General features: G+C 37.3%; 2 protein-coding genes across 2 annotated transcripts; one reads left to right on the top strand and one right to left on the bottom strand.

Moving 5' to 3' along the window:
• The first annotated feature begins 9,072 nt into the window (after positions 1-9,072).
• LOC108373291 (transcription elongation factor elongin B) lies at positions 9,073-11,843 on the top strand. Its single transcript, XM_017629156.1, has 4 exons — positions 9,073-9,602; positions 9,895-9,988; positions 10,070-10,214; positions 10,669-11,843. Exons 1-4 carry the CDS (start codon positions 9,600-9,602, stop codon positions 10,781-10,783), a joined length of 357 nt encoding a protein of 118 aa, XP_017484645.1. The 5' UTR covers positions 9,073-9,599; the 3' UTR covers positions 10,784-11,843.
• LOC108373290 (esterase CG5412) lies at positions 11,764-12,865 on the bottom strand. The gene is given in 6 exon segments (XM_017629155.1): positions 11,764-12,282; positions 12,346-12,597; positions 12,600-12,630; positions 12,632-12,658; positions 12,660-12,724; positions 12,727-12,865. Coding segments are annotated over 6 exon segments (810 nt in total). The 5' UTR covers positions 12,785-12,865; the 3' UTR covers positions 11,764-11,905.
• Between the last annotated feature and the right edge of the window lie 876 nt (positions 12,866-13,741).

Genomic DNA, 13,741 nt, shown 5'->3' with positions numbered 1-13,741 from the left:
TATACGCGGTATTGTATTTTGCGTATACGCGGTATTGCATGCCACGCGACGATATGTAACGTAACTTTCACTTCTCCAATGTGGCCCAGGCGCACTTTTTTCGAAAGGAATTGAATTAAATTCAGTCATAAAATATTTAGTTATCGAAAGTTTTCAAGTCACCAAATTTATGGAATCATCGAAGTTTATAGTTATCGAGTTATCGAGTTTACTGAGTTATCGCAACGCATCACATTATTCAAATTGATCAATGTTTATTGAGTTGTCGAAATTTATCTAGTAGTTGAAATTTGTCAAACTAATGAAATTTATCAAGTAATCGAAATTTATCGAATTATAATTATTTATAGAGTTAACGAAATTTCTCGTGTTATCGTAATGCAACGAGTTCTTTTAAATTATCGAGTTATCGATGTTCACTTATTCACTGAAATTTGTCGATTTATCAAATCGAAGGTTTTGAAATTTTCAAAATATATCGAGGTATCGAAATTTCAAGGTTCGATGAGCTATCACTGCTTATTGAATTTTATCGTGTTACCTTACCAGACTGTTACTTGTTATTGAAATTTGTCGATAGCTTTCGAAAAATATGGAGCTATCAAAATTTATAGAATTATGCAAAGTCAAGATATGTATATTTTTGAGTTATCGTAATTTAGCGCAGTTATCGAAATTTATGAAAAATTATCGAAATTATTAGAGTTATCGAATTTTATTGTGTTATCGAATTTTAATCAAAATTCATTGAATTATCCATACATATGTATCAAATTATCGAAATTTATCGACAAACTGCAATGTATCGCGTCTAACCCAAGTCCTGCCAAAGTCCCCCAAAGACATTCAAAGATATAACAAATTTTAGTTATGTTTTAGTTGCAACTTTCAAAGTAGGTAAGTAATTTTGTACCTTATACTTAAGTTCAACGACGTGCTAAGTGAGAAAACTTTTTCAAGTGTCTTAAAAAACTAGAAAAACGGTCGAATTCCGACAGTAGCTGCTACTAGTTATAATTAAAAAGTTTGAATTGAGATTAAACTTTGTTGAATTTTTGTACAAAGTTAGGATTCAAATTAAATAATATTAAACTAAATAGTCAAAATTTGTCAAGTGCTCGTATAATTATGAGAAGCAGTGGTCTCTTCGGAGTAGAAGCTCGGCCAAACACTAGCATATGTGTAAGCGCCAATCTATAATTATTATTAGTGATCGTCTGCGTAGATTTTTCTTATCTTCAGTGTTCAATCCATTACAGAATCAGCAATAAGCTATCTTCCCGTAGGTTCCTTTAATGAGCACCCCAAATAGTCGAAATGCTTAAAAAATGTGAAATTGAGAACTACCTGTGTGAACTATTAAGTGTGATTTAAATTGTTTTCTCAAACATATGTAAAAATGCAATCATATGCACACGTAACGAGTAAAGCGGATGCCGCACTGATTGCATTTGTTAAGCTTAAAGTGTTTGTTATGTACGAAGAACTTTCCCATCTCTACTCAAAACATAGCCGCCATGGCGGATACGTAACCTCATTGATGAAGTGAAAGCAAAAATCCTCCTTATTTACACACACCACCACTCCTTGTAAATATGAACATTTAAATTAAAGTTTTAATAGATAGATAAGATCAAAACTAGCGAAAATTTAAAAACAATTGTTGGCCCAGCACTTTCTCTAAATTTGGAATAAAATATTTTATGAGCAGGAAAGCTGTGTGCATTTGCAATTTTCTTACCATTTTGCTATGGCACGTGCACACATCTCTTCGCAAATATATTTGTTTTGCACATAAGCATACATACATATAAGTATGTAGGGACATACATGTGTAAGTAAATAGGCGCTCTCATATAAATGTAGAAATGTAAATGCGTTTGTAGTTGCTTCAAAAACCCAGCACTGAAAATGCTGTTAACCACAAATTGTCATAAATTACTATAACATTGAAACGATTTAAAATATGGAATCTTTGAATACAATTTATTTACAACGTCTTAGTATTGTGCCAGATAGGACTAGTTTCGATCTCATTTGCAGTACTTCAGCGTATGCGCCACTATCTGCACGCTGGACTCTCAACATTTTTTCAAACTACATAAGAACTTTGATTACAGTTCTGATGCACAAGCTTTCAAGCATCTGCTTTTAATCACATATACACTAATAGTAAGAGTAAACTAATGCACATACTCAAAACAAGAATGGAACTATGGAAGTATACCTTCCTCATTATGCAGCCGAACTTTGTGTGCAAAATTTTTCTTCTTGTTTGATCGTAAAGCAAGTGGGCGGATGTGCATACGTACGCTTACATATATATGTATATATATATATTAATATGTATGTGCATGTATATTCTATACATTTGTATATTCTTCTATTAGCGAGTGCAAGTTGGCCCACTTCGAGCGGCGGTGTGTCGGCCCTGCCACATAGAAAAATTGTCTCTCTACAATTTGCATAGTGGATATAAGCCAAGTGGGGCGTATATGATTGCACCGTTTGTGTCTATGTGTGCAAGTGTTAGTATACATACATACATACATACATATGGACCTATGTTAGTAGCGTTCATGTTGATTCCTTGCGCAAAATGCGACTACTCCGGAAATACTCCGATAACAATGGCAACTTTAAGTCGGCTTTATGTAGCGGAACGGGCCAGACTTAGACCTGAAAACGAATCCAATTCCTTTTAAAAAAAATCAAAGGATTATTTGATGAGGTTCGATCTGCGAAATTCATGATTTCCAGGCAAATCTACAATGCCGACACAGCACACAGGCATATGACATTTCGCTGCTAAGTATGTGGGCCATTATTTCACAAATCGTGTGCTGTTTTAACTTCATAATTTATGTAAATATATCTGGATATCGATGGCTGAGTGGAAGATCGACCTATCCCGGCAGCCAGTTCGAAAACGCCCTATCTCAGAAAATTTTTGAGCAACGCTCTATTTCAGAAACCTTTTTAAGAACACTCTACTTCAGAATTTGATTGAAAAACGCCCTATCCCGGAATTTAGTTGAAGAACGCCCTATCTAATGCTATGATTTCTAAATAATGACCCAGGTATATCACTTAACCCTTAATAATACCGGTTTGGAATGAGTCGAGCAATAATTACTCTCCAAATCTACCCTATGTATGTATGTATGTAGATTAATCCAAATCTACGCCTTTGGAGACTATGTAGACGCTAAATTTTTTACAGGGAATGAGTATATATACATTAGGGTGGCACAAGAAAATACTTGAAATGTTAAGATCTCACTACCAAGGAATTTTCTAAATGGAAAAAGGAATACCCGTATTTTTTGTTAAAAAAAAAATTAGAATTGCCTCAAAGCTAATGAAGTTTTCCATGTATTTGATTAAGGGGAAAAACACTTTTTCGTAGGAATGGTACAGAATTCTTGAAACCAAATATTTTTTGATTGGAAAACTCTGTTTCCCTTCAGGAGACTTCCTATAATAATATCCAATCGTTTATTTTAAATTTGTTTTTGTTCTAAAATTTTAATTTTGAGGAAAGTTATAGGAGGTGAGAACTTAAGATTTTAAATTTATTTTCCCCACTTGTGTTTTTGGACGACCCTAGTACACATACATAAAAGAATTCGAATAGGGGACCATCTACAGCAGTAAAGTTACAAGTTAGTTGGCATCTAATATAAAGGGAAACCAATTATCACTTTCTTTGCGGAAATCACCTTTCAAAAGTAGTTAGTTCCGGACTAAGAAAGTAACCAATAAAAAAGTTAGATCTTGCCGACTGCTAGGTAGTTAAAAGTTAGCTTCAAACTAGACCCGTTTACTACAGCGCATTCATATATATGCACTCCGCAAATCATACACATAGGCAATATGTTGCCAACCGTCCGGCAATTGTTGCAACACACAACTGTGTACTTTTTCTTTTCGTTGTAGTTTTTTGTTTGTTTCACAGCTCTAAATGTTAAAATGTTGCAAGCCAGTAGCCGTTGGGTGTTTTTGTTGCTGCCGTGTGGTCATAGGACAAGAGCCGGTAGTGGGAGCATTACCATCATTTGAATTTCTGTCACAATTTGCTGCACTGCCCAATACAATAAAGCAAGCACTCGTTCAAGTGTCCTTAATATACATACATACATTGTACAGTTTAAGGCAAAGCGCTTATTTATGTGTGAGCGCATCGAGCTAATTGCTAAGTTTTGCTTCATATGTACATAGGTGAACTAGACCTAACTCATTGTCCACTGTAGTACAGTAAATACTGAATGGATATCGAATGATCGATACAACGCCAATGTACATTTTCTAAGACTTCCAATTTCCTTTGGAAGGAGAGCTATTCGATTTACATTTGTGCTATTGGAAGTAAAATTTTGCTTTGGTAGACACGGTTTGCACTTTTGGTACTTTACTACGTCCTAAAACGGGTACATTTTTTTCTTCAGTGGTACTTTGCTACCGTTCTGCGTAAAATGGAATGTGCTTAGTCCAGTACTCCGGAATTCCCACGGATAATTCCAATCCTAATTCCCCAGAGAAAACTCCATAGCCAACCATTTTGTTTAGCTTATATCTATCCGCGTAAAAATTTAATTCCCCCTTCTCCATGGGCTCGGTGTTTTCCACTCTTTTCTTGAATTTTTTTCTGGAAGAGCTTGTTGAAGGTGGTGGAGTAGTCGATTTCTTGATCATAACTATCTAGAGTGTCAAGTACAGAAGCATAGCCAAACCCGTCGATTCTTCCATAGGACCTCACTTTTTATTCTGAGCACCGCAGCGGCCACGTGTTTTCTTACCATATTTACAGCGGGTGTGTAGATTTTTTATCACTTCTATCGCCTTGCTTGGGGTGTCCTTAAAGCGCCAGAGATGCTTCAAAACGTGGTTCTTCTGAAATTACTCAATGGTTTGGGGGGTATTGGTTTAGTAGCCAATGGAGAAGAAAACATTTCTTAAAAAATAGAAAGTGTATATAGGATATCCGTGATCGTTATGAGAGCAGCGCTTAGCACTACGCTAACGGTAGCACTTTACACCTTGTTGGATCTCTCCCCGGCGGACCTGTAGACCAAGAATACAGCGTTCAAAACTACGGGTCAGTATGTGTGCAAGTCCTAGTCGAAGATGGAGAAAGGCATTTTCCAGGCAGAAGTATAAGCCATAACCAAACTGCAATAAAAGCTATAATATTTCAAAGCACTTCCCCAAGAAGTGTGGTGGAGTGCAGGGCAACTTTAGATGCGCTACATAGTAGAACAGACGTACATATGCTGGCCTTCGGTTCACACCGGTGTCGAGCAGGTCGACAGGCTTGCCAGAGAAGGCGCTCTGTCGGAAACTTTGTTGATAGAGAAAGTGCCGATTTTCTTCCAAGCGATTAAATAGGAGCTCGACCTGTCCATGCCCCGGAAAGCGCAAAAGGTGTGGACCACAAAACAGGGTTGCAAAGTGTCCTGAATTATGTACAGAATGTATCACATCAAGGTCACTAAGTTTCTCCTATCCCTCAAGAGGGAGGACGCTGGGCTACTCATTGGCATTCTAAGTGGCATTTCCTGCTGGCATCGCAAGCCTTTAAAGTGGCTCTGAAAGTGGAATATAGCCTCTGCTATTATCTTACCCTTGGAGGTCCCCAGATTAGTCTCCTGGGCGCAGGTTGCCGCCAAAATAGGTGTTCAAGTTTGTGGTGTTCATCAACAATGCTCCTCGTACTCAATGATCAGTTTCTGATCTGTTTAATGTAGTCGTACTTTCCTTGGCAACTGGGGTGATTGACTTGGTTATTCCATGCCGGTTTTAACCGGGTTTTTTAGATCTTAATTTTTCAAAAACCGAGTAAAACCAATAGTGATCATCGCGTACCACACCGTGCAGTATATACCCGCAGTCACCAGCTGTCTGACAGGATATCACCATGATATATTAAGGTGCGCTCCTCATAGGAGAAAACCGTATGGTAATTGGTGATATCAACGCGCACCACGATCTTTGGTTTTCAAGTATGTCGAATGTTCGTAGGCGAATACACTTGACTGAGCAGATAGACGAATGGACATTCTGCGCAATGAACGACGACCAACCCACAAGGATTATACATAGGCTGCCGCAGCAGTTCGCGTGAGATAACAATTAGTCTGTTCCAATAGCAGTCCGGTTTACAGGAATTAGTCAGAACTTACAGGATGTCGTTCCTATTGACATAAAACCTGTAAGTGGGAACACATTTGAGAGAGTAACTGAGCAACTGTTCCTAGTCAGAAGTTACAGGATTTAGTCCCGAGTTTCTTTTCCTGTAAGTTCATGAAAAGTGTCAAACGATCAGCTGATTTGCATGTGCAAGCAAAAACTAACAGCGGTGAAAGCAAAGTACCTTATATTTGTAAAAAAATGGAAGTAAACAACGAAATGTTTGAATATGTATAGATTTTAATAATTATTTAGTGATATTTCAGCTAAATCAGTGTTGTACAAATGACATGTAAACAAACCGACTGACGTTTTTACAGGAAATAGTGCTTTTTGCGTTCCTATGCACTTCTGCATCTGTTCTCCTTTTACTCTCATTTGAGAGAGTAAAATTGTAGTTTGACAGTTCCACAGGTTTTAGTCCGAAGTTCAAAGGAACAGACTAATTACTTAGCGCTGGTGTGATAAACAACATAACGTGGCGACCAATGTTGCAGTTAGCATCGGACCATCAGACCATAATCATCTCTATCGATAAACCTGCTGACTTTGCTAACCCGGAACACCGTACTTACTTTTTACTCTCACTTCAGAGAGTAATTTTGCTGTTTGACAGTTTTACAGGATTTTTCACGAAAAGTATTGGATCAGAGCTAATGTATGCATACTAGAGATGTTTCGAATGTCCTGTATTTCACATTCGCGAAGGCGAATGCGAATTTTCGGAATGCGAATCTGCGAATGCGAATATTTGGAATAACATTAAAAAAGCTAAAATCAACTTAAGTCATCGTTTTTATTATTTAACAATTTTGGAAATTATTAGAGCATTGAACGAGTGCTTAACCTATACAATGTTGTAATTTAGAAGTCAAAGTTCAAAAGGGGCATATTATATTTAAAAAAAAAAAGTAACTGCCATACCTAAACAAAAGCGGTGGGCGGGGCGGTTTCTGACGCCTAGCGTTAGCGCCGAAGTGCCATGCCTAAACAAAAGCGTCAACGCTACGTCAAATGCATAAATAACACCAACAATAGGCATAGGCTTGTTTGTGTGTAACACAACAATGACAGTTTCGCTTTTTTCTGCAGCCAACTTCAATACCTAACGCCCTGTCATAATCGGATTTTCCAACAGCTCGGCGTTGACGCCGCGTTGTTTCGGTATGCTTCATACAAATTGTATGGGCATGAGAATTTTTTTACAGCCAGACAACACTGACGCTTTTGTTTAGGTATGGCAGTAATTTTGCTTGAGGCGATTTCTTATGGTCTGATTATGGCAACTTAACGTAACTTACTGGCTCTCACTTAAACATAATCTTAAATCAATGTTGCTTATAATTGAACAGCCGAAACTTAACGTAACTTAATCCAACGTCGAATCTGTTTCATTTTGGTTTTTACGCTCTACATTAGGTCAAGTTGCCATAATCAGGTTTTTAGAGGCTCGTATATAAGGCCGGCTGCACTGAACAATTGCTCACTTGAAACGGTGGCGGGTGGAGCGCTCAAATATTTGCAGGCCAGATACATATGTCAGTTTGTCGTATTTTAGTTTAGTTTTCCACCTATCGAGAGGATTTTCACCGATATGAGCTCGTTTTTCTTTAAGATAGGCCTTCAATTGAGCTTTTCACATTTTTTTAATGTCTCCAGATTCTTCATCCGCGCCTTGGCTTTCGCTGGAGGAATCTAAAATTATTTCTAGGTTGATTATAAGACTTTTAGCAGTACCCATTTAGCGCCTGAAGCTAAAACCGGTTATTGTCCGAACCCTGGTTAGACAGACTTAAAAGCTGAAGCACAACACCGGCAAACTGCAAATTTTTCGTCGCGAATGTTTGCCGAAATAATTAAAACACACTGATTTATATGAGAACGCGCACAATCAAAGCAAATGACGAAGTTTGCTCGACGACTGTTCGCGACGATAGATTTATTTCTATCGCCGCGGTCAACGGCAACGACAAAAAAAGGCCATGATGACCATACTTTAAAAGTTATCGTAATTTTTGTTTAAAATTAAAATAATATACCTTATATTTTTCTATCAGAGATTAATCTAGTAAAACGTAAGTTTACTAGTAGTTATATTTAAAGACTATTTCTGTATTTTAAACTTCTTCTTGCTGGTATTTTCCCTCTTCGTTGTAAAAGCTTCCTTCTTGAAACATGGTCACCTTATCAGCTGACAGCATTCGAACCGCTCTATTTGTGTTTCAGTCAGCGAATTAGCTGGACGAAAGTTGGTCGTCGGCATCGCTCTGCTGGGCGAAATTTGCCGTTCGCCGGGTATTGTGTTTCAAGCACGATAGCCATAATATTAGTGCGGGCTCTCTGTCCATGTACACATTCGCATTCGCAAAACGTTCGTATCATTGGATGCGAATGTCGAATGCAAGTGCGTAAGTTGATACGAATCATTCGCATAACGAATGCGAATGCAAATATTCGCGATATCCCATGCATACCATTGTGTGCAAACCAAATCGCACATCGTCTTCAAAACAATACGTTCGTCAGAAATACCAAAAACTATTTCGTAACACATGCTAATCATCTGGCCAAGGCGACTTTTTTAACGAAAATTTCCTTCAGCTTTTTCTGAAAGGTAAATAAATGCTCTGTGTATATTTTTAGCGCATAATCTCAAAAATGTCAAATTTTGAGTTGAGGCTATTTTGAAGACGGTGTGCGATATGTCTGTCAGCGCTATTATGCACTGAACATACATCGTAATCAGAATCCACAAATCTTTCGCGGATCACCCTATACTTCAGGTAGTGCATTCCAGTGACGTCCGGTAGTGACTTCCAGTGGAAGTTTTGTGATCTATCCCTGTTCTGACATTCTTCATCCATTTCGCGATTTTGACGTTCGTTATCTTTGTAGTGAACATGCTCGGCTGCGCATCATTTGTCATTGCTGGAATTGACGTTTGGATTTTGTGCTTTTTCGGCATTTAACAAATCGTGAAGGAAAAAAATAAAAGACCAAAAATTGGAAGAAGAAGACTAAAAAGAAGTTCTTTATATTTTTATACTCCTAACACCAAAGCGTGATTTTTAAAATTTCGCAGTTCAGGCGCTTAGCGTTTGACAGAACAAACAGTGAGCGAGGCAAAGAGATTTCATATCTTCGCAGGACCTCAACACACGCGAGTATCTCTAATAATTAATTTTCGTGCCTGTGGAAGTGACCCTGAGTGCTGACCGTCTTAGCGGAAAAAGTATAGCAAAATTACGTGCAGTGTGCAGTGCCGCTGTGTAGACGTTGAGGTGTTTGTGTCGAAATAGTCAAGACAAGGTCGTGCCGCTGAGTAGCATACGTAGCAGTATCGTAGTCATCAAACAATAAGTTACATTTTTCACCTGCAGTAGAAGCAATAAAAGCATAAATCACTCGAAATGGTAAGTCCCTCAATGATATCGGGGTAACGTGGTTGCGGTAAGGATGAATCTAGCCTGCGGCGGAGATAGAAACAGCAGCAGCCGTAAAAGTAATAGCATAACAACAACAATGCTTTGCTAATCAGCTGCTGCCTCTGTCAATGTCGTCGCTTAAGGCTTGACGTCGACGTCTGCGTTGTCACTGCCAACGCTTACGCTCTACGATATGTCTATGCGGCCGCCGTAGAATGAACTTTGACCAATATATTACTTGCATTTATTTACTAATAATACGATTTCATGACGTGTGCAGGATGTATTCCTTATGATTCGAAGACATAAAACCACAATTTTTACCGATGCCAAGGAGAACACAACCGTCGCAGAACTAAAGCGTATGATCGAAGGTAAGCAATTGGATTGGAACAAATGTTAATAATAATTAATATCAATCTTCCCATTGCTGGTTATAAACGCATTCACAACAGGCATCCTAAAAGTGCGTCCACACGAACAGAAACTGTACAATCAAGACAACGAAGTGATGGAAGACGACAACACTCTTCAAGATTACGGCATTCAGATGTCTACAGCAAAGGCGCAAGCCCCGGCACAGTTAGGACTAGCACTAAGGTAAAATTTTTGTTACTACATGTATCAGTTATAGTACCTAGAAATATGAGAAAATCTATTATTAGTTTATCTTGAAATTTTTTATTTACATATGATGATGGGCGTCTGTTTAAAAACTTACGCTCATATCACTGCATATGAATATGAACACAATTAAATTGCTTAAAATATATTTGTATTAATACTAATTTTAATTAACCAGTGTACAAGTTCATATACATATATGTACACCTATATAATATGTATATTATACATATACTTACAATATTTTCTTTGATTTTTGACTGTATGTTTTATATTCCGAAGCGTTTTAGTTATGTCCACGCGTCATATATTTAACTCACACATAAATGTCTTCTTTGAAATACCCCTCTTCACTTAAAAATACACTTTTACTGAATTAAATATACCTTTGGACCCTTTTATCATGCTAAAGCCTTCATTTATTCCACAGAGACGAACATGGAGATTTCGAGCCGCTCGAAATTACGCCGTACTCATCGCCACCAGATCTACCTGAAGTTATGAAAAATCAAGAGGCAGCTAACGGGCAAGAACAAGTTGCATAAAGAAAATCCAAATGCAAATAAATACGTATATAGAACTGCGGCAACAAACAACTACAGTAATAAAACAGACCAGCCGAAATACATACTACATCTATAAAAATGCACGCAGGAAATGCATATTTTATATAAGAAATTATTAAAATTATGAATATAATATCGACTCATTTTTGAGCTTCGGCGATAAGTGAATAATTTAGTTAAATGCTTTCTTTATCACAATAGGTACTTTTGTGAAATGCGTATCATTTTAAGTAATTTGCGCAAATGTAAAAATACAGCAATTGAGCAAAAAAAAATCCAAACCAAATAATTGGAAAGGAATCAAGTAATTATGTAACTCTTTTTAAACATGTTTCTTACTAATATTATTTTTTAACTCAACAGCAAATTTTTGGCCAACAAAAAAGTTCAATATTAAATCTTCAAATTTAATTTTATTGGATTCAGTCCTACTGTTACATATCCAACATTTTTACGTTGTGAAAACTTTTTTATCATTGTTTTGTTTGATTGCAAATTTTGTATGTTGTTAATATTAAAACAAGCTTACAAATAGCTAAAGATTTGCGCTTCACTCCGCCAAGCCTTGATTAAAGCAGTTAGTGAGTGGCCTCAAAATTCACCAACAGCAAAAGCTACATATAAAGACTTTTGAAAATCTCTAAATTACCATTATGTACAGATTTACAAACACCGCAGAAGTGCGTACATATAAATGTAATTCATTCAACACAACTTTAGGGTCACTAAATCAATTCACACAAAGTTACACTTGTGTATTATTTATTATTACTTCCACTTATTTACCAGTCCCTTAAATATAACAAAAAACAATGAAAATTTAAATGAAAAGCGCATTTAAAAATTGTATTGTAAAGCCTTACGAAAATCTCGACGATATGACAATGCAAAGTGAATACAAAGAGCGTAAATGGAGAAGCGATAAGCAGAATCGGTGAACCAGAAAACACCTTTATGAATTACTATATCGGTTAATTTTATTAATTAATTAACATAATTGTAATAAGATTTAAATATTAAAAAAATCGAGTGGAAAATACATTGTAATGTCGTGTCACTGCAGAAAAAAAATTCGCCAATTATCTCCCTTCTTGATAGCTTCTAATCAGTGTCTTCGCTGCCACTGCTTACGGCAGTGCTATGTTGATCTGCTGCTTCTACAAACGTAGCATTGGTCGATTGCTGCAACTCCAAGTTTTCTAAGTACTCTTGTAATCGGTCTTGGAAAAAGTTGATATAGGTTTGCTTTTGTTGTGCCGTCGCCGGGAAGTAGTGCCCTCCTGGGTGTTCCAATATTTCGGCATGCTTGAAGCTCGCGGCCAAATCTTGACTCATCACCTTGGGTATGATATCGTCCGTTTGACCGTATATGTGCAGCGTAGGTATTGAAATTGCCTCTTCGTAAGCACTTTTATGCACTAAGCTCCCCGAAATAAACCCGGAGATAGTATAGCGAAATCGGGGCGTATAGGATGTTACTGCAAAATTTAAAATTGTATTTGCTATTTTTAATAATTTCATTTAGATACGAGAGCACTTACATTTCTTTTTAGCTAAGCCGCATATTAGTCCAACAAAACATGCCCCTTGTGAAAATCCTAAAATTCCTTGAAAGGGTCCTTGCATTTTCCACGCTTCTTCAACCAAACGCAAACTCTCTTGAAACCCAAATGCCGGTCCACCTTTGTTTGTACCCTTAAAGGTACCATCGTCTTTATTTGCCCACCAACTGCGTTGCTCTGGCACTGGTTCGGCACCGGGTTCTAGCGCAGCAGCTTGGTGTGGCGCTGTCAGAATACGAACTCTGCGTATTTGCTAGCGAACTTACCGGAATGAACCCAGTTTATTTCTCAGTCGCGTCACCATTCTGGCGATATCCATGAAGACACAGCACTCGCACCTTGTCTTTAATTTCCAATGTTGTTTTGGTTTTGTATTTGTTGACGTTGAGGTGCTAGAAGCAGAGGTACTGTTGGTCATGTTGGAAAAAAAATTTAAATCCTCTAAATTTTAGCCACAAAATACGGATAAAGGAACAATAAAACCATAAAACACCTTGAGGTTATAGGTGCGTTCGTTCACAAATCTCCAGTAAAAACCAACCAACTGCCAAATTCCGGCGAAATGTCATCTGTTCTCTCACAAGAGAAAAATATCCCAAATAGTACGCGAACAGAAAATTTGCAGAAACTTGCAAATTAGATGAACATAATTTTTGTTTACATTCAAAAGTGTAAAATTTAAAACGTACGAAAAGCCATCACAAAGTGTTATACTGACACAGTTTATTCATTAAACAAATAACTACTTATTTCTTACAAGTTTAATTAGTCGCATTTTGTAATTTTTAACTTCCAAACCATCAAATTCAATTTTGTGATTTGCGTTAATGCCAACCAGCTGTTTCGTGTTTATAAATTTTTAAATTTAACGAACTAATTTATTCAAATTATTGTAGACAAAAATGGAACCATGCGCCACAACCACATGTTCCCACGACAGTCGGGTCTACGTAACCGGAACGACCCAGATTTATATCTGGCCAAGGACTGTCACTCCAGCAACACTCCCCAAAAAGTCTTTGGGGAATTTGTATGCTGCTAAAACAACAACAACCACATGTTTTTCGTGTTTGCAAATTCTTGCTGGCAAAATTTTTTCCAGCAAGAATTTGCAACTTCTCTCCAAGAGAACTGTCACTTTGCTCTCACAATTTTTGAGTGTTGGATAATTTTTTGGTCTGCACGAACGCGATTTGGGCAAAAATCGTAATAATTCGTACAAATTCGTACAAATTTTTTGCTCGACGAACAAACCTAATTTTTCCAGCAGAAACCAGCAGCTTCAGCAGTGTTTGCATTATTCAACTTTGCGTTCAACAATTGCGTTCAACTCAACGCAGGGTTGCACGAAAAAAAAGTTGAATGGCTAAATGTT

The sequence above is a fragment of the Rhagoletis zephyria genome, unplaced genomic scaffold (assembly GCF_001687245.7).
Source record: "Rhagoletis zephyria isolate East Lansing unplaced genomic scaffold, Rhagoletis_zephyria_1.1 Rzeph_scaffold_06553, whole genome shotgun sequence".
Classification (NCBI taxonomy): Eukaryota; Metazoa; Arthropoda; class Insecta; order Diptera; family Tephritidae; genus Rhagoletis; species Rhagoletis zephyria.
The sequence above is the reverse complement of the archived record's forward strand: the minus strand, read 5'-3'. Positions and strand labels throughout refer to the sequence as shown.